This window comes from Callionymus lyra, chromosome 15 (assembly GCF_982586985.1).
Source record: "Callionymus lyra chromosome 15, fCalLyr1.hap1.1, whole genome shotgun sequence".
Taxonomy (NCBI): Eukaryota; Metazoa; Chordata; class Actinopteri; order Syngnathiformes; family Callionymidae; genus Callionymus; species Callionymus lyra.
In genome coordinates, this window is record NC_141832.1 from 13,370,011 (window position 1) to 13,391,690 (window position 21,680).

The window sequence follows — 21,680 nt, forward strand, 5'->3', positions numbered from 1 at the left end:
TGTTGCACAGACTGTAAATTGATTTTGTCTGTGAATTATTTTTTATTTTGCCAGGTTTTTCACCTTTTTTGCTCAGTTTCTCTATCCCTGGCTAATTTATTCTAATATGCCATTTTTTTCAGAAGGACTGCCTTTGGGAAAGCCTTAAATTTCCTTCCTGTTTGCAACAGTATCCGAGATAAATAATTTGTACAGTTCAAGAGACTATTGGTCACACGACGTGTCGGGGAATGAAACCCGGCACTTGGCGTGCGTCACTGTTCACAGGTGCCGGAAATGTTGTCTTTTTTACTGGACCCGGTTCCAGTATTCGTCTTGTTAAAAGATAATTGCTTTGTCTTTCCTTCCGTCTAAAATATTATCTTTAAGTCCTGTACCTCTACTTTGCCTGTGGTGGGAAACAAACTTGTTGAACTGCTGATTTGTGTTCAGAGAGTACATCATTTTCTCTTTCGCATTAAACTTGAATTGATGAACTGTCCTCCAATGTAAATCACGCAGATAAACGGCACTGTATATATGCAGTAAAATAAGAATGAAAATCACTGTACAAACTGGTTCAAAAATGGCTCATTTCGTACTTATATACCATATTGTTAAATAAACCTGTGTGCCACAGAGTCTGCTGCGCATTGTTCTTCATGGTGTTTCATGGATATTAAAGTTGTTTTTGTCTATAAATTACATTTAAAACCCTCATCGATTCATATAATACTGTCCTTACTTTAACCTTAGAAGTAATATAAAATGTATGTCCATTTATTTTTTCCTTTGCACTGTCCCACCATTTTCATTTCCATTATTTAACCATTAACGTGAGCAGTTTTTGTCTTTAAATTAAACTTTGTACTCCTAATACTGTACTTTATAAGAAACTATTTTTTCTCTCCTAACATTAATAAGTGAAAGAAAATCGAATGACCCGAATCCTTGACCTCTCTGTTGAAGGTCAAATAAGAATTAGTTATTCCATTTTTTTTTAAAAACCTATGGTTAACTTTCGTTAAAAACATTTTAAATAAACTTAAATGCATGTATTTTTCTCGTGGTGGACGTGAATCGTAAATATAAGTTGCATTATTTAAAGTAAACATATTTTCTTTTGAATTTCCGTCAGGCAATGACAAGGACGCCTCTCTAGCCATGTGGGTCCTCGCTCTTGCGTAGTTCAGCGTGTGTGTGTGTGTGTCCCCGGTGTGACATCTGAGTCGGTCCAGTACCTTGTCGTCATGTCCCGGTGTCTTTCTCTCACCCGGTTCGCCGTCAGTTTGTCCGCCCGAACCGGACCGCGGTACCAGTTGTTGTGTTCGCGAGGAATTAGCGCCAAAAGCGCCCTTCGACCCATAACTGCAGGTGAGCGATCTGTTAGCGCAACATGCTAACCATTAGCATTGGATTAAATGTCATAAAGCTAACTTACTAACTCACTTAAATAACGTTATAGTTATTAATGTCGTATTTGTCGACTTGATAAATAAGTGCTATTTATTGACAAGAGTTGGCGTTACATTTTTAGAGCATTATTTACAAGAACCATACTTTTTTTTAAAGGAAAATATACATTTAAATAAATAAAACACCCAAGTATTCATACTTGTAGAGAATACTGTAATAAACGATATAAATTCTTGCATATAAAGGTGTTGTTTCGAGTAATAGTGCATTGAGACGTATTCGCAATATTTATATCCCTAATACTTACACATCTTTATTCATTTAAACTCACGCTAAATTCTAAATCTGTCAAAGTTAATATGATCATATTAAAAACGTATTGTTTAATTTGTCTAAAAACAGCATTTCATTCAGTGAGTGTTCAATAAAATAATTAAATGAAAAAAAAAGGGAAAACCATCCGAAATTCAAGTATAAAATAAATACTATAATATCAAGCTAAATTATTATTTAATATAGAAACTCTAATATTAAAGCGATTTTCCCAATTGTTTTATTTTTTTATTAAATCATTTTTGAAGGGCAAAAAATACTGACACAACTGTTAAACGGAGGACAAAAGTCCTAAAACAAAAACCGCAATTTGAGAGTTGAACTTGTAGTGAATAATAAAAACATGTACGGTTAAACCTGAAACGTATAAATACTTGGAGTATCTAGAAGTTTTCATTAAGAGAAATATGAATGTTTCTCTAAATTTCAAATAAAGAAAATAATAGACTAAGATTAAAATAAATAGTTGATCTTATATTCTTGGATTTAAGACGTGAAAATGTCTCTAAGAGTCTAAGAAGGAACTGGTGAATCAGCCCTGCAGGTCCGACAGCAGCAGAGATGTCGTCCCACCGTCTGGGGGTCTTGCCTCGGCGCGAGCCAGGGGTCCTGCTACAGCACGCAGGAGGCCGAGAAGGAGCCCGAAGAGGAGCCGCTGCACACCATCATCAACGACACAGAGTCCGTTCAAGGTATTCGACGGCAGCAGAACGAGAAATATATGAATTGACCGACATTTAAACGATGAAATCACAGGCGACTTCTCCAAACACGAGTTCCAAGCGGAGACGAAGAAGCTGCTCGACATCGTTGCGAGGTCACTGTACTCAGAAAAAGAGGTAACACGAATATTTACACACGTATTTATTATTATTGTTATTATTAAATAAACAGTGGTTTCTTAAACGACTGTCTTATTCTTCTTCTTCTTCTGCGCTCCAGGTGTTCATCAGAGAGCTGATCTCTAACGGTAGCGACGCTCTGGAGAAACTGCGCCACCAACTGGTGACCGGCGGTGGTTCGACCTCGACCATGGAGATCCACCTACAGACGGACGCCGCCAAGGGAACCTTCACCATCCAGGTACGACACCCGGGTTTCCACTTATAGTTGCTTCTCAGAAGAAACTCAAATTAATAATAACATTACGCTGGAATAAGGGGCAACAAATAAACAAAAATCTATTCACAACTAATATATTTTTGTATTCTGTCTTAAACAATACGACTAATAAAGTTTATCAAAAACTTTTTTTTACAATATCAATGTCTTAACAGGCAAATAAATCACGAGTTCTCAATGTCTGATGACGATGGCTGGTGTTGGAAGCTCCTTAAAATAAATAAATACAACTTTACGCTCCTGATACCAGCATGAGCGTTAAAATATTAACTTTCTTACTCTATTGTGAGAAAACACTGCTCATGGTTTGAGTAAAAAAGCAAAATTACTACATATTAAACTATTTCTCTAAGTGTTTCCATGTATACCAGCATTTTAAGATCATAAAGGCAATACTTTAATATTTTAATCCGTGTTAACCCCATGACCTGCAAAACAAAGAAGACGATATGTGTAAGAATATACTTTAAACAAAATGAGAATTTTGTGAGGAACAACCAAGTGTCAGCACCTCGAGTGAACAGAAAAATGCCAAAAGGAAATAAACGCTTTTTATAGAATAAAGATTTACCTTTTATTAAATCGAATTGCCTTTGAAATATTATATTATTATTATTATTAATATATACAAATATTCACAGCAGGGTTCTTGATATTTTTTACCATCTATTTAGAACCATCTGAAGGTCTGTCATCAAATTCTTCTTCTTTTTCACCTTTTTCTGTTATTTTTTAGGGTCAACTGGAAACTTCTCGTAGCAAAAACTTTGTTTCGTATTGTATTTTCTAACGTCTCCTATTCTTTGGCCTGAAGCTTCTTTAGATGCTTAATTAAGTTAGTGGTGTTGGATTTTGGGGCGTGACTTCTCCCCCTCGAAAATATACATATATATACACGTGTGTCGCTAATTAAAAGTGCAAAAATATGTTTAAATATTCCATTAGTTCGGCCGAAACGTTGTGCACTACATTTTCTGTGACTTTTTATTGACAGAAGATCTAAATATTTTATTGTATTTAGATTTATTTCACTCTAATTGCTTGATATTTTGTAATGAATTGTTATTACTGTTGTTATTCAAGGTTTTTATAGTTCAAAAAGATTAAACAAATATGATTTAAATCAATTTATAATCAATAAATTAATTTAATTTCATCATAATATTCAGGCCTACAGGGAAGACGTGTCACATGTTAGTACCGTCGAATCTTTATCGTTATCTTAATATTAGTAATAAAGAAAATCGATTATGAATCGTTCTCGCGTCTCAACCCTACTCTGAAAGACGCTCAACTGCGCCTCCTGCTGGAGAATAATGGAACCGCCTGCCGTTCACGGAGCACTTGATTTGTTCCTCAGGACACAGGAGTCGGGATGAACCAGGAGGAGCTGGTGGCAAACCTGGGCACCATCGCTCGCTCTGGATCAAAGGTAGAGTCACGATAGAAAACAACCTCTTCAGGTTTTCAATAACGATGTTATTTTGATGCTTTTTTTTCAATTTTTTCCAGGCTTTCCTGGATTCTCTGCAGAACCAGGCCGAGGCCAGCGGCTCCATCATCGGTCAGTTCGGCGTCGGCTTCTATTCCGCCTTCATGGTTGCCGACCGCGTCGACGTCTACTCCAAATCCGCCGAGCCAGACTCGCCCGGATACAAGTGGTCCTCGGACGGGTAGGAATGTCTGCAGCTTTGGAAAAAAAAAAAAAAAAAGACGTCTCACAGACGTTTTATTTCTCTCAGCTCCGGGGTCTTCGAGGTCGCCGAGGCCAGCGGCGTCCAGCAGGGGACCAAGATCGTCCTGCACCTGAAGGACGACTGCAAAGAGTTCTCGGCCGAGGACAGGGTCAAAGGTGAGGCGCTCAAACCAAGCGGGGGGAAAGCTCTCTCCCGGTGCTGACCGCTGCTGTCGTCTTGTCCGCAGACGTCGTCAACAAATACAGCAAGTTCGTCAGTTTCCCGATTTTCCTGAACGGACGGCGGCTCAACACTCTGCAGGTGAGTCTTTACGACGTGATGTGTATATACGTATATCGCTAAGTTATCTCCAGCTTCCCAGCATTCACACGATTGACATCCTGTTTTCTTCTGACCTATACTTTATGCCGCTTCTCCTCCCGCAAATTTTTGTCCGATTTGAACCATTCAAACTTTTATCAATTCAGCTCATTACTGAAATGTGGGCTTTGTTCTTGCTTTCTTTCATCTCTTCCACTCTTTCTTTTATTACTATTTTTCTACCCCATTCATTTCAATGGGGAAAATCTTCTTATACTTTTACTACTAATTCTACTTTTACTACTACTTCCACTACTACTTTTACTACTAATTCTGCTACTACTTCCACTACTACTTTTACTACTAATTCTACTACTACTTCCACTACTACTTTTACTACTAATTCTACTACTACTTCCACTACTACTTTTACTACTAATTCTACTACTACTTCCACTACTACTTTTACTACTAATTCTACTACTACTTCCACTACTACTTCTACTACTACTTCTACTTTTACTTCTACTACTACTACTACTACTACTTTTACTACTACTACTTCTAATAATAATACTACTTCTAATTATTCTACTAATACTTTTGTTATACTACTTCTACTTTTACTACTAATTCCACTTCTACTTTAAAATAATAATTCTATACTTCTACTACTCCACAGCAGGACCAGCATTCACGCTGCATTTTCTTCTGGAAATGCACTTTATCAAGTTCTTATACTTCATAAAGTGCTTACTTCACGGCTGAAATCTCGGCAAACAAGAGGATACTAGGGCGGAGTGCATTATAACGCAATAATGGCTTCGCTCCTCCAGCCAGCTGTAGTCACGGCCCGCTTTGGGATTGATGACGCGCGGTGACAGACCTCAATCAAATAACTAGAAAAATGCATTTCCAGATGAAAATGCAGTGTGAATGCTCAACCTCCTGTGCTGTGGAAGTAGTAGTGTAATTACTATTAAAAATAGAAGTAGTAGAAAAGCAAAAGTAGTAGTGGAAGTAGTATTAAAAGTGGAATTAGTAGTTAAAGTAGAAGAAGGGAAATGAGTAGTAAAAACAGAAGTAGTAGACAAATAAAAGTAGAAGCAGAATTATTAGTAAAGTAAAAGTAGTAGTGGAAGTTGTTGTTAAAGTAGTATTAGTAGTAGTAGAAGTAGTAGGTAAAAGTGGAAGGAGTTGAAGATTTTCCCCATTGAAATGAATGGGGTAGAAAAAGAGAAATAAAATAAAGGGTGGAAGAGATAAAAGAAAGCTAGAACATAGCCCGCATTTCGGAAAGGGTTAGGGTGATTGCTTCCCAGCATTCACACAATTACAGAGTATATGAAAGTCAAGAGTCATGTGGTCCGTAAATCCTGCAACACCAGAGTCAAGTACTCGGCAATACTACAATACTACACATACAGTATATACTCACGATGTATCGACAGATTCTTTCCCGTACACACCGTAGAGTTAATCAAAAGAATGGCTAACTCTGTGCTCAGGCTCTGTGGATGATGGACCCGAAGCAGATCAGCGACTGGCAGCACGAGGAGTTCTACAGGTACGTGGCTCAGGCCTACGACCGGCCGCGCTACACCCTGCACTACCGGGCCGACGCCCCGCTCAACATCCGCAGCATCTTCTACGTCCCGGAGGAGGTGAGACCCGGTCTTCTTCACCCCCCAAAAGGCGTCCCCCTTAACGCCCGCTCCCTCCACAGAAGCCGTCCATGTTCGACGTGAGCAGGGAGATGGGGTCCAGCGTGGCCCTGTACAGCAGGAAGGTTCTGATCCAGACCAAAGCCACGGACATCCTGCCCAAGTGGCTGCGCTTCCTCAGAGGTGAGCACCGATATGAACGACTCCCGTGAGACTTGCTCTGAACCTCCTGGGGTTGTGTCCGCAGGTGTGGTGGACAGCGAGGACATCCCCCTTAATCTGAGCAGAGAGCTGCTGCAGGAGAGCGCCCTCATCAGGTACAGTACGGCACTGCAGGTCGATCACAGCATGGTGGCCAAAACAATTGTCTATATCGTAGCGACTACATGGAGAAGTTCGATATTTTTGGACATGTTATATGAATTTCAAATGAAATATTTTGCTCTTAATAAAAGAAAAATAAATTTATAAGATTTTTTTAAATATCTCAGTGGAAATACTTATTAGTACATCCATCAGTGGCACTCAAGTCAATTTATTTGTAATATTCATACAAGAAATAGTTCAACTATTAAGTGAGAAATATAGTATCAAGACATTTTTCATCAATAAGTTTAGTTAAGACAATAAAATCATCATGTTTTTGTTATATTTATGTTTTTAAAATGTGTGTAGTTTGGCAGGTGAGGCTTTGAATATTAGAAACTTGATGACAAATACTGTAAAACTCATAATAGTTTACTGTGGTTCCATTATTCATTTTTTTTCTGCAATGGTGAGGTTCCTCTTAAGAACCAGAAGAAGAAACCGCTTTAAAAGTTTGTTATTTTTATAACCGGGCTATTAAAAATTTTGTCTTGAAGAAAGAAAAATGGCCGACATGTGAGGAACAAGGAGAAAAAAGGATAACATCCTTAATTGTTGTTTTTGCTGTTTATTATTTAAGTCCATATGGTTTAAATGGATTTTTTTTAAAAGAAGTGAATTCCAGGCAAAAGTTTTTCAAGAAAAATAGAAGGAACAAAAAATCCAAGATGGTAAAATAATGTGAAGTTTATATTTAACATATTTCTCAGACTCACTTAAAATCCTTCTATTTTCAAAAAATAGACATTGCCCCCTTATACGGTGGAGACATTACAGCGAAAATAAATGTGAATATTTGTTGTACTTTGATCAGTTTCAAAGTAGTATTAGGGCCACGTAAGTCGCGTTCTCATCCTGGCGTCCACTGACTCGGGCAGGAAGTTGCGTGACGTCCTGCAGCAGCGAGTGATCCGCTTCCTGCTGGACCAGAGCAAGAAGGAGCCCGAGAAGTACAGCAGGTTCTTCGAGGAGTACGGCCTGTTCATGAGGGAGGGCATCGTCACCACCAACGAGCAGGACGTCAAGGTGAGCCGCGGTAAAAAAAAAACTCTTCCTGGCCGTTCCGGAAGGTTAAAGGTCGTCCACGCCCGCAGGAGGAAATCGCCAAGCTGCTGAGGTTCGAGTCGTCGGCGCTGCCCGCCGGTCAGCAGACCAACCTCATGGAGTACGCCTCCCGCATGAAGGCGGGGACGCGCAACATCCACTACCTGTGCGCCCCCAACCGCCACCTGGCCGAGCACTCGCCCTACTTCGAGGCCATGAAGAAGAAGGACATGGAGGTCCTGTTCTGCTACGAGCAGTTCGACGAGCTGACGCTGCTGCACCTGCGGGAGTTCGACAAGAAGAAGCTGATCTCGGTGGAGACGGACATCGTGGTGGACCACTACAAGGAGGAGAAGTACGAGGACTCCAAACCAGGTGAGCTGGTCTCTCTCTCGCTCTCTGGCGCCCCCTGGTGTCCATCTGATGATCCTTCTTCTTGCTCGCAGCCGAGGAGCGTCTCACCCAAGAGCAGGCCGACGACCTCATGGCCTGGATCAGGAACTGTCTGGGCCCCAAGGTCGCCAACGTCAAGGTGAGTGGATGCTACTGCTGCAGTGCATTATGGGTCTTCTTGAGAAGTTTATCAACTTCATGTCGTGCCTCTCGTCCTCAGCTGACCCCTCGGCTGGACACGCACCCGGCCATGATCACGGTCCTAGAGATGGGCGCCACTCGCCACTTCCTGCGCACCCAGCAGATGGCTCGCACCCCAGAGGAGAGAGCGCAGATCCTGCAGCCCACCCTGGAGATCAACGCCGGGTGAGAGAGCGTCGTCGCCCCTTTTTTGATGAAACCCCCCCCCCCCCCCCCCCCACAAGCCATCGCTGACTCGTCGTTTTCTCCACTTCTGTCACAGACACGATCTCATCAAGAAGATGCACGAGCTGAAGGACATCGACTCGGAACTGGCCGGACTTCTGCTGGAGCAGGTACAGGAGATGAGAGGTTACAACATCTGAACTAGCATATGCTATTATTAAATGATAAATAGCATGTGCTTATTATAAAATGCTAAAAATCAAATGCTAAATACCATGCGCTAATTATAAAGTGCTAAATAGTAAGTAGTTTGTATTTATATAGTGCTTTTCCAGACCAGGGTCACAAAGCGCTTAAACAATCAAAACAATACTCAATAAAATGTATACTTTAAAAGTCAAGGTAATACTGAGAACACAGGAGCATGTGTTGATGAAAAGAAAATGCTATATATCATATGCTAAAAATCAAATGCTAAATAGCATGTGCTAATTATAAAATACTAAATTTCATGTGCTAAAAATCAAATGCTAAATAGCATGTGCTAATTATAAAATTCTAAATTTCATGTGCTAAAAATCAAATGCTAAATAGCATGTGCTAATTATAAAATGTTAAATTTCATGCGCTAAAAATCAAATGCTAAATAGCAAAAAAAATTGTATTTCTATAGCGCTTTTCCACACCAGGGTCACAAAGGACTTAATCAAAAAGTACTCAATAAAAATATACTTTAAAAGTCAAGATACTACTGAGAACAACACAGGAGCATGTGTTGATGAAAAAAAATGCTATAGCATGTGCCAAAAATCAAATGATAAATAGCTTGTTCTAATTATAAAATGCTAAATATCATGTGCTAAAAATCAAATGCTAAATAGCTTGTTCTAATTATAAAATGCTAAATATCATGTGCTAAAAATCAAATGCTAAATAGCATGCGCTAATTATAAAGAGCTAAATAGCAAAAAAAATGTACAGTATCTATATAGAGCTTTTCCACACCAGGGTCACACAGCACTTAATCAAAAAAGTACTAAATAAAATATATACTTTAAATGTCAAGATACTACTGAGAACACAGGAGCATGTATTGATGAAAAAAAAATGCTATAGCATGTGCCAAAAATCAAATGATAATTAGCATGTGCTAATTATAAAATGCTAAATTGAACATGTTGATAATAAAATGCTATATAGTTTGTGCTAAATGACAGGTGCTAATACTAAAATGCTAAAAAGGTCAATAGCATCTGCTAAAATAAATAGCTTAAGTAATATTTGTAAACTCCAGTTTCCTCCAACATTCAGAAGTGACTTATAATCAATGATGATGAGATCATTTCATGTGTTCACGTGTCGCTGCAGATCTTCGACAACGCCATGATCACAGCCGGCCTCAACGACGACCCCCGACCCATGATCTCTCGACTCAACGACCTGCTGACCAGAGCTCTGCACAAACACTGAGGTGACGCCACCAACACACTCGAGTGTTTCTTCACCTAAGAATCAAACTGTTACACAAACAACTATCATCTGGATCGTCATGTTTTTAAATTATGATCATTGTAAATAAACAAGAACCAACAACTTCTTCCAAAACGTTTACTGCATGGAAATGACATCAGATCCTGGTCCAACAAAACTTCAGTAAAGTTCAAGTGCGGGTCAGACGCACGAGTCCGTGTTATTCCAGTCCTGACCAGCGTCGGTCTCTCCGAGTCCTGCTGGTGCGACCGCTGAGGGTCTCCTGCCTCAGTCCTGGCTCAGGTGCAGCAGCTGGTGGCCGTCACTAGGGTCCTAGTGTTGGGGGGGCGGGGGGGTCGAAGGTCAGGAGAGCTTGTCTATGTTGGCCAGGAAGCGCTTGGCCCACCACTCGTCCAGGTCGATGGGCTGGAAGTCTGAGAAACGAGATCACATTTTTACTTTGTCTCCCCCTGCTGGTGTGTTTGGATCAGTGTCTGAGTTTTCATTAAACATTTGTTAATATGGTTTTGACATTTTTTATTTTGTTTGTGCGCCACTGATTTTTTATTTATATATATATATATATATATATATACACACAATTTTATTGTAGTGATGTTTCAGTATTATTCCTTTTTATACACTTGTATCAGAATATTGATTGAATTCATCATTTTAAATGTTAAATTGAATTGTTTATTGAATGGTTGAATTTATTTTTTGCTCATATTTTGGTTGAATTAAATATATATTTATATTTAAAATGTTGGTATGTTTGAGTGAATGGTGCAACCAACCAATACCAACATTTTTATTAAAAAAAAAAAAAAAATTGAAATATTGTTATCAAATTTTCTTAATAAAATCATCGGAAAATATTCCAATTATTCAATAGAAACAAATTCAACCATAAACGATTGATTTGAATTCAAAGCAATTATGCAACATTTCGATAGAAATTGTAAAATTAAAAACATGTACATATTATAAATCTGGATTTTGTGATATAAATCTATTCAGAACATTGGATTTACAAATAATTTACCAGCGAAACAAATATAATGGGAAAAATACAGCCATTAAAATGATGGAAGTTTTTTTTAATAGTTTTTATGATTTTAATTATTATTATTATTATAAACAAATGAGGTTAAATAAGTATTTTTCCAATAAAATATTTGTATTAATGTTAATACAAACATGAATACATTTGCAGTTATTAACTTTCGCAAACTGCTAAATTAAATACAGTTACGAGTAAAAATAACATTGATGGTATAAATAACAGACATTTTTTTAAAAAATTAAAGATTTTCGTGAATCATTTCTTGGTTCAAAACTCACTGTTGGGTCCCGTCGTGTCGTCTTCATAGTGAAGCGTCGTCTGCTCCACGTCCTGCCAGGCTGTGAACACAGAGGTGTCGATGAAACACTTGAAAAGATGAAGACTTTTCTTCTTCTTCCTCCTCTTCTCCTCCCCAACTTCTCGCGGGGAGAGCTGAAGCTCCGCCCCCTCATCGTCACCCCCCTCGCAAGAGTCCACAAGGACAACCGGGGGAGGTTACAGGGGGGTCGGCGTCCTTCAGAGCGTGACAACAAGGTCGAACGTATCGAGTGAAACCCCCGACTCACGAGTGGCAGTTTCTGCAAACTCATCGTGACGGAGCGTCTCTCGCCCAAACAATGTGTCAGCACTTTTTCTCCTCCCTCACCGTCGCACACGAACTTGACGTTTTCCTCGTGCGCCGGCGTGAACGTCTCCTGCTGCTGCTGCTGCTTCTCCGGCGCCGCCGTGGGCTGATGGTACTTCCTGCCGTTCAGACGGTTGAAGACGATCTTGGGCGCAGGAAGGCTGGAGGAACGAACGGACGTTTAACTTCCAACACGCCGAACAACTTTCTCCACACTTTCGTTTACTCCGTGTCTCTGGCTGATTTTATTTTGACAGCAGGAAGTAGGTATTTAGAGCTTATTGTTTAGCGTTGTGTTAACACATTTTTAAAAAGTGCTAATGCGAAAATGCTAGCATTGGCTAAAAGGAACGCTAATGACAAACTGCTAATTAGCGTTGGCTAAACATAGAATGCTAATAACAAAATGCTTGTTAGCATGTGCCAATAATATAATGCTAGTAAGCATTAGCGAGAAATAGAATGCTAACTTCAAAATGCTATTTAGCATGTGCCAATAATATGCTTATAATGAAATGCTTGTTAACATGTGCCAATAATATAATGCTAATATGAATTTGCGAGAAATAGAATGCTAACTTCCAAAATGATATTTAGCATGTGCTAGTCATAGGAAACTAATTACAAATGCTAATTGCATGTGCCAATAATATGCTTATAACAAAATGCTTGTTAGCATGTGCCAATAATATAATGCTAATAAGCATTCGCGAGAAATAGAATGCTAACTTCCAAAATTCTATTTAGCATGTGCTAGTCATAGGAAATGAATTACAAATGCTAATTGCATGTGCCAATGATATGCTTATAACGAAACGCTTGTTAGCATGTGCCAATAGTACAATGCTAATAAGCATTTACAAGAAATAGAAAACTAACGTCAAAATTCCATTTAACATGTACTAGTTGTAGAACACGAATGACAAAATGCTATTTAGTATGTGCTAACTAAAAAAAACGCTATTTTAAAAATGGCAATTAGCATGTGCTAAAAAAAAGAATGCTGAATTCAAAATGCTATTTAGCGAAAACGCTAATAGAACCCAAAAGACCACTAAAATGATGCTATTAACATGTAGTAATAAAAAAATGGTCATAGCAAAATGCTAATTAGCATTTGCTAATAATATATTGCTTACGAAAAAAATGCTAAGGGATGCAATAATAAAATACTATTTTACCAAATGCTAATGACTAAATGCATTTTAACATGTAACAATATAATGGTTATAGAAAAATGATTATTAGCACGTGTGTCATAATATAATGCTCTAAAAGATGTGCTAATACTAAAACTACCAAAAAAGTGAATCAAATGGGAACTCTGGCTGTTACCCATAGTAGCTGGGATCCGATTCACCCTACGAATGATACTAAATAAACAGAAAATAATGAAAATAATACAGTAAACAAATATTAGGAATTGCAGGTTTAACTTGTTTATAACTATTTAATGATAATTTGTTTAAATTTGTTCATATTAAAATAAGAAACATTTATTGAATCATTTAAATGTATAATTTTAGAGTTTTTTGTTATACCTTAAAAAAAAATACTGATAAACCCTGGTTTCACACAGAAACATCTTTACATTTGTGTTTCTTTCAAATCACTCGTTTGATGGGTCAAACTTTGTGTCAACAACAAGGATATCAATAAAGTTTGATCTGCCATTTGACAACGACACAACAATGACGTCATAAACGGTCCCTTTAAGAGTGTGTGTGTGTGTGTGTTAAAGGTCCGACAAGGTTAGTGTGTGTGAGGTCGCAACAGCTGAACAAAAAAGACCATGTGCCACCTTCACCTCCTGTGAAGGTCACACACACACACGCACACACACACACAGACGTCATAAATAAAACACACACCTGTGTGTCAGGCTTGATCTTTGACTTACTCGAGGATGTTCCAGGAGGTTTGTTTGTGTTTAAAGTCGTTCACTTTGTTATCGATCTGCTGACTCGGTCCTGGACAAACAAACAAGTTTTCATGAGAAACTTCAGTCGCACACGTGTGTGTGTGTGCGTGCGTGCGTGCGTGTGTGTGTCAGTGGTGCGTTCAGGCTCCTTCTCACCTGTGCGTCTCTGGGTGACCAGTTTGCTGGGACCTTTAGATATGGTGTACATGCTGCAGGACGATCCTCCCCCTGAACGCCTCGCGAAATAATCAAATAAAAAAAAGTCCTACAACGAGTCCTGAATGTTCGCGTTTGGAATTAAAAAAGAAATCCCAAAAACAGCGACCCCTGCTGTGCCAAGGAGGAAAAAACCCACGGAGAGTCCAGCGGCGAGACTTTCGGAGACGTCTGTGGTCCCCCCTGAAGAACTCCTGCGCTCCCTGTGAATGAAGAGGAGGATCTGATCCGACCAGTCCCTCACACCCGCCAATGTCACACCGAGGGCTGCGGTTGGTCAGTGAACGCACCACACTTCCGGGTTCGACACACGCCTCCCGCGGACTCTTAAAGAGACAGTGTCTCTGTTTTGGTTGAAGACGCCGAACGTAACCAGGTAAACTTGTCGAAAAATAATATAACAATTATATAAAATAAAAAATACAGTTGTAGAAGGACAGGTTTTAATCCAAGGACACATTTTAATAAATTAAGTTACACAGTTTTGACGAGAAATTAGACGTTTTATTTACTGTAGGTTAAATTATTATTATTATTATTATTATTATTGTTATTATTATTATTTTTATATTTTATTGTTGTTGTTGAGTGTTACAAGGTGCTTTAAGTAAAAAGTAAAAATAAAAAGATAAATTACGTTTAAATTTGTTTATCTAAATGTTTGTTTTTTTCCACAACTAGTTTAGCGTTGTTTTCTTACCTACTTCCTGCATTACTAGTTTTACTTTTTTATTTTCATTTGTATTTAAAAAAAACAACTAATAAATCTCCCTAAGTATAGAAAACAATATGGCATTTTTACAAGTTATTTAAAGAAGAAAAATAACATATTATTTTACAAAATACAAATTAAAGACATATATGAACAAAAAATACTACAGCTGAAGAGGTCAATAGATTTAAAGGAAAGAAAAGAAAAACGAAGTAATAAATAAAAGAGCTATTGGTCTTCAGGAGCTTCTTATATTCATAAAAAATAAAGTTTCAAATAATTTTTTGTTAAATGAATTTTAAAGAAGAATGAATGGAACAAAAAGAAGGAGAAAACAACTGTATGTGTTTCAAGACTAATTGACTTCCGTGTTTGGCCACTCCCACTTCCTGTTTGATTAGAGGAGAAGATCCAACATGGCTGAAAAGTTTGGAGAATTCAATCATTGTTTTCCCCGAGTTTTTGACAATGATTTTCATCAACAAGCGCGACCCAAGGATTCATGTGAACGCCGTTGAGCAAGACGAAGAGAGGTTGAAATCCAGCAGCTTTTCAAGGTAAGCTGCTCATGCTAGCTGCTAGCTAGTCGCGGTTATGTTTTTAACATTATGTTTTGAGAGCGCTGAATGATTTTACAAAAATGAAACTTGTTTTTGTGTGTTTGTATCTTCTACTTAAGATTGATTTGTTCATTTTTTTGTAACTAAGCACGGAACTGTAAACGGCGACACCTAGTGGCCGGAGTGTGTCACTTCCGCTTTTTTTATTCAATTATTTGTCCTCAATAAATGTTTCAATTGGTAAATAATTGTTGAAAACAAATTACAAGCTTTAAAAAGAATGATTGCTTTTGATTTATATGAAGTCAATTTAGCTAAAAATAGCCCCAGGTCACTTTAAAAAATACCGCTGCTGTACTGGGGGAGGGTAGTATTAGAAATACATTTTTTAAAATTTGATAAGCAAATTGATTGGTTGGCATTAATATGCATACATACAATTATTTATATATATACGTATATATATTTCTTAAAAATAATCTTTTTATGTCTATAAAATGGTGGTTCTAGGATCGACCCCTGGGGCATTCCATTTCTAAACAGTTCACAAGAGGTGACACTTTTGTGTATTTATTGAAACTGAAGTTGAAGTTGTTGACTCAATGAAAAGGGTCAAGAGTCAATCCAGGTGATTATTTTTTGAATAATTTGACTAAAAACGACTATTTACACAAATTTACTTTTGGGTGGAATTAGTCTCTGTGTTAAATATGTGGATACAAAAGAGAAAAAGCAATTATTCGTGATGAAACACAAGTGTAAAAGTGTGTTGTTGTGATAAAAGTACTTTTAAGATGTTTTCTTGTTGGTCAAGACAGTTTTCTGTCTCATGTCTGCAGCGAAAAACCACTGGAGCGTTAAATCAGACGTCGGACTTTAAGTCTAAAAATCATTATCTAAAGTTTTCTTAACCCACAAACGTGTCACTGACCAGGAAAACTGTCACAAAGTTTCACCTTTAATTCTTAATTTCTTCTAATTAAAGTGTGTTTTTATTCTTGTTTGTGTCAAGATAGTAATTTAATCTCACATGTAATGTTATCGGTTGAACTGTCTGGAAGAAGCAGCTGCTGTTGCCAACGTTTGTGTTTGTACTACACACAGTAGTTACACACACAGTAGTTACACACACAGTAGTTAAACACACACTCATGATGTTTAACACAAACTCATGATGTTTAACGACATTATTTGTTTTGTAAATATGTTTATTCGGGAAGAAACGTGATCACATTTCTCTTCTTCTTCATGACCTGATACAGTTTCAATGAGACGACAGGAAATAACAAATAGTTTTTACAAAATAAAAGTTTTAGGTGTTGTTTAAAGAATAAAGTATTAAATACGTTTGTCTTATATCTGTTAAAAAAAACAATGTTTAATTCTATTAAAATGTGCTTAAATTATATATTATGATTAATGGCCCTTAAGTTAGTCTTATTCATAATAAATAAAATGGATACAAATATAAATACAAATAAACCACCGTTTTATACTAAATACTAATGTTTTTTTGAAAAATCCACTTTAAAATCTTGATACGTCAACATTATACCTTGTATTTATTTATTTGCTTAATCTACTAAATAAAAACGTAATACTGAATAGAAACATTTATTAAAAAACATTATTTTTAGACGAATAAAAGAAAGTGACTAAATCATGCACACATTGAAATTAATGTCCGTTTTATTTATTTATTTGAATTTTACAATTTTTTTTTAAATTTGTATGAATGATCTAATGCGAGTAATTTTGTTAAATAAAAAATATTTTTAACATTAAAAAAATTAAAACTAGAATTGAAATAATTATTTATTTATTTTTTAATAAAAAAATTAAATGTTGAATATAAATAATAAAACATTTCTTTAAATGTTGAATTTAAATAATAAAAATATTTTTTTGATCATGTTTTGTAAATAAAGCCTAAATAAATAAGGAAGATAAAGGGGGGAAAAAAACAACATATTAAATATAAAATAAAATAAAAAGTCACATTTAAAAATTTACTTGTTTTATTTGTCACAATTTCTAGTCAAAACGAAGTTTGTTACAGAATCTAAATCATTTTTATTTATTTTTATTGATTCCTGTCAAATGTTTAGTCAAAATAACTTGAAATAATATCTTCTGTCACATATTCTGTTGTTTTCTAATCCATATTTAATTAAATATAACAATAATTCACCTGATTTATTTTTATATTCATCTGCGTCGACAGTCAAACTTCACTTGGTCTTTGATTTGAGAGCTCGTGAGCGCCACCATATGGTGGCGTCGCTTCAGGTTGCGCGTCTTTGTCGGGTCAGTATTGCGGTTGACAATCCTCCACCAGACTGTCGGTGATGAAGCCGATGTTCAGCTGGTTCTGGTAGAAGTTCTTCTCCACGGCCGTGTTGAGCGTCCAGCCCAAGACCTCCACGCCTCGTTCGGACCAGAACTCCACGTAGTCCCTGTCGGGAGAGACGGAAACTCAAGCTTTTGGACTCGTGTGAAGGTGGACCGTTTGACCCACTGGGAGATGAAGTCCTTGTGGACCAGAACCGCCGACACCCCGCAGAGTCTCCACAGGAGGTGGTGGTGGGCCCAGTCCAGGAGGAAGTCCAGCATGGACATCCACATCATGACCCAGGTGGACATGGAGCGAGGGCTTCCGTCGTGGAAGCGGCTCAGCCTCCAGGGCCGGTGGGTCAGAGCGGTGACCACGCCCGGGTTGGTCTGACGCATCTGCGGCGGGTAGAGGAACCGGGTCAACGGGTTCCACCTTCGAAAAGGAAGCGGATCTGACCTTGTAGATGACTTTGGGTTCGAAGGAGGCGACGAGGCTGGAGTTGTACAGGACCGGGAACTTGTTGAAGATCTGGTCCAGGGATCGAGCCGCCTGGAGGAGGAGGAGGAAGAGGAGGAGGAAGAGGAGGAGGTTTAGGACGAGACGGAGAGACCGAGGGTTTCCACCGACCTTGTCAGGTTGACCTTTGACATCGAAGATGACGGTCAGGTGGTGTCGGACACATTCGGCCACGGCTTCTTGCAGAGTCGGGATTTTTTCACCAACAAATTTCTGTCTGGAGGAAAAAAAAATCTGCTTTTTCAAAACTTTATTTTTTCGAATTTGTTGTTGTTCCGAATTGTTTCCTGTTTGAGAAGTTTTTTTTAAAAAACAGTTCCAACAAACTTCAAGTATTTAAAAATAAATTCAAAAAAATCTTTTTTTTTAAACAAAAATTAGAGGAAAAATGGGCAGTAACCAAAGAATCTATTTTTTTTAATTTATTATGAAAATTATATATTTTTTTAAATATAAATATTTATTTCCTGTTTCAGAAGTATTTACACTTTTTTAAAAAGGTTCTGACAAACTTTCAATATTTTTAAAAATCATAGGAAACATGGACGACGGAATTTTTTTTAAAGTTTTCTCAAAATTAAATTTTTCGTATATACATTTTTTTCCCCAAAACTTTATTTCTTGTTTCAGAAGTATTGACACATTTATATTTATTAAAAAATAGTTTCAACCAACTTTAAACATTAAAAAAGAATGAATCAAAACAAATTATTTTTCCAAAATTCTCGGTAAAATGGATGTTACTACTGCATCGAAATTACTTTTACGTCATGCTTTCTGAAAATATGATATTTGTCTTAAAATAAAATGTTTTTCATCTTATTAGTTCATACATAACCTTTTTTTTCTAATTGATTTTCTTTTTTTCTTTTTTTTCAAAAGAAACTTTTTCCTTATAAAACACTATTTAAACAAATATTTTCAAGGTTATTTCTTTTTAATTTGAGAAGAAAGAACTAAAATGATTTTGGGGAAAATCTTTAAAAAGTTTCCATTAGATTTGTCTTTAAATAATGTGTATTTTTTTCATGATATTATTTTTCTCATACATAACTTTCTAATTCGTTTTTGGAAACAAGCTGTATTTCCTGTTTCAACAAATGTAAAATTTGAGATTTTTCTTTAAATGTTCTCTTTTCTTCACGTTTCTTTTTGCCAAATTATTAGTTTTTTTTCTTAACCTTTATTTTTGGAAGCAAACTTTATTTCCTGTTAGGAATATTATATATATTTTTTAAGTTTATTAAGGTTATCTTTCTAAAATTCTTGTAGAAAAAAGACGTATATTACCGCATTTTAATTTAAATTACTTTTTTGCAAAATCGCTTCTGTTTCTTATCTCATTGAAGTAGTTTCCGTCAAAGGAAGTGACCCGGAACTGTCAAAATAAAAGTCTAAATTTAAAGACAGGAAGTATAAATAACTCGTACTTCAGACGGTGTCGAGCTGCGGCGTCGAGTCTCTTCAGCTGAGAAAACTTCATTTCTGCGACCGAGCCGGAGCCGTTGGTGGTTCTGTCCACGGTGTCGTCGTGCATCAGAACCGGGACCCCGTCCGCGGTGAAGCTCAGGTCCAGTTCCACCGCGGTGGCCCCGTTCCTGCTGGCCTGGAGAACAGAACCCCATGTTAGACACACTTTCAACAACCATGTGATTGGATCATTGCAGTGCTCGCGTTTCACCGCTAGGTGGCACCTGACCTTCACTGTACTATGAAGGTGGATTTGTTTCTTTGGTTCAGTTCAGTTTATTTTTAAAAAGCACAATGTCTATTTTTCAAATTAAAAAAAAAGGATTTAAATTATTTTTAGAAACCCTTTGGGATCGAAAAATTAAGACAAAAATTTGGAAAAAAAAGATAATTTTAATCAAACAATTATTTTATTATTAATTGCAACTTGCGATGTAAGAAAATAAATACACGAATATATCCCAATATATTTTTTCACTATATCGTATCATATTCAACACTGTATTCACTTTTTTTCCATAAGAAAACTTTTTTGTCTTTATTTTTCTTTTGCTTTCATAGTTATTTTGTGGTTTTATTTAAATAAATTCTGAACAAAATACAATTATTCAATTTTCTTTAAAATGTACTATTAACTTGCAAATACACTCGTGCGTTTGTTCATTTTTGTGTTGCAATTAAACGTCTGAAACGCCTGTGTTTGTCTCGGTGTTACCTTGACCTTTTAAAGTATATATTTTATTGAGTATTGTTTTGATTGTTTAAGCGCTTTGTCACCCTGGTTTGAAAAAGTGCTATATAAATACAAATTACTTACTATTTAGCACTTTATAATTAACGCATGGTATTTAGAATTTGATTTTTAGCAGTTTATAATCAGTACATGCTATTTATCATTAAATAATAGCATGTGCTAATTCAGATTTTGTAACCCTCTCTGGTCTTAAAAAGTGCTGTATAAATACAAATTACTTACTTACTTACTTAAAGGACCAATGAAATCCCTTGAGATGACTGAGGACGAGAGGATACAGTCGACTCCGGAAGCTTTTAAAGCTGATGTTTGGACATATTTTGGTTTGAAAACAAATGAAAGCAGTTACGACTTCATCAAGAATTATGTGGTCTGTAAATTCTGAGAGTCAAGTACTCGACAATACCACAAATATATACTTGTTACTACAGTAATATCTCGTATCGTTGACCCTGTATCGTATTGTATTTTTTTTTGTTGTTGTCGGTGACTTTGTCTATAATTAGTGGATATAATCTCGACACGTTCTTCCGCCTACAATAGCGTCGCATGTTGATAAACTTCAACACAAACACCTCGTCCACCTGCTCCCGGGTCAGAACTTTGTGTGAACAAATGTCTCTCGCTCCGGGTTCTGGTACGTCCGGCATGTCCGTCATGAATCAGCTCTTGACTCTTGACAGGACCTTCTTTTGTGAGAGCCATAAATGTCACGCGTACAGGTGTCACTCAAGGTCGGACCAGGGCCCGGGAGAACCGAGGCAGGAATCGGGTCAACAATGGAGTGTGACCCGTCCTGACCTTTTGTTTAAGAGCAGGACAAACGGTCCGTTCTTGGAATAGTTTGCAGTATAAATAAGAAGCATTTTAAATAGTTAAACAAACTGAATTTGATTCATTTTCAGTTGTAAAAACTACAAATTCAAGGCAGCCATAATAATCGATTTCAGATCGAATGCTTTTTAAAAACGCACCTTTTTAAAGCTAAACTCCCGCGATATTTGCCCAATAAAACGTGAATAAATCTCCCACCTCTCGGATGGCCGCCAGCGTGTTCTCCGGAGCGTCGTGGCTCCCGCCGCGCTGCGCCACCACCAGGACGCCGCCCGCCGGCGCTCTGGGCCGGAGCACCAGCGCGGCCTGGTCCGGCGGCACCGGCGAGAACCGGAAGAAGAGCACGAACACGTAGAGCAGCCCCGTGAGCACCGTCGCCCCGGAGCCGCTCCTGGTCAGCAGCACGACCAGCAGGAAGACCGACGTGAAGTACACCAGCTCGTCTCCGATCTGCAGCATCCTGCTGGTGTGTGTGTGTGTGTGTGTGTGTGTGTGTGTGCGCGCGACCGCTGCTGGAGGTG

At 37.5% G+C, this 21,680-nt stretch overlaps 3 protein-coding genes across 3 annotated transcripts; 1 reads left to right on the plus strand and 2 right to left on the minus strand.

The window, feature by feature from the left end:
• Window positions 1-1,173: 1,173 nt before the first annotated feature.
• Window positions 1,174-10,289, plus strand: trap1 (TNF receptor-associated protein 1). The gene is made up of 17 exons (XM_087808421.1): window positions 1,174-1,353; window positions 2,265-2,420; window positions 2,485-2,567; window positions 2,671-2,811; window positions 4,211-4,282; window positions 4,363-4,523; window positions 4,593-4,702; window positions 4,774-4,847; window positions 6,356-6,511; window positions 6,574-6,694; window positions 6,759-6,828; window positions 7,756-7,903; window positions 7,972-8,296; window positions 8,368-8,453; window positions 8,535-8,680; window positions 8,778-8,850; window positions 10,049-10,289. Exons 1-17 carry the CDS (start codon window positions 1,230-1,232, stop codon window positions 10,148-10,150), a joined length of 2,148 nt encoding a protein of 715 aa, XP_087664547.1. The 5' UTR covers window positions 1,174-1,229; the 3' UTR covers window positions 10,151-10,289.
• LOC148064993 (MAPK regulated corepressor interacting protein 2-like) lies at window positions 10,275-14,205 on the minus strand. The gene is made up of 5 exons (XM_087808432.1): window positions 13,919-14,205; window positions 13,742-13,811; window positions 11,863-12,002; window positions 11,495-11,554; window positions 10,275-10,584 (listed from the first exon to the last, which is right to left on the minus strand). Exons 1-5 carry the CDS (start codon window positions 13,968-13,970, stop codon window positions 10,514-10,516), a joined length of 393 nt encoding a protein of 130 aa, XP_087664558.1. The 5' UTR covers window positions 13,971-14,205; the 3' UTR covers window positions 10,275-10,513.
• Window positions 14,206-17,250: 3,045 nt separating this feature from the next.
• Window positions 17,251-21,622, minus strand: LOC148064994 (glycerophosphodiester phosphodiesterase 1-like). The gene is made up of 6 exons (XM_087808426.1): window positions 21,358-21,622; window positions 19,532-19,707; window positions 18,213-18,318; window positions 18,042-18,134; window positions 17,769-17,980; window positions 17,251-17,706 (listed from the first exon to the last, which is right to left on the minus strand). The coding sequence occupies exons 1-6, from the start codon at window positions 21,616-21,618 to the stop codon at window positions 17,559-17,561; spliced, it is 996 nt and encodes a 331-aa protein (XP_087664552.1). The 5' UTR covers window positions 21,619-21,622; the 3' UTR covers window positions 17,251-17,558.
• Window positions 21,623-21,680: the final 58 nt, after the last annotated feature.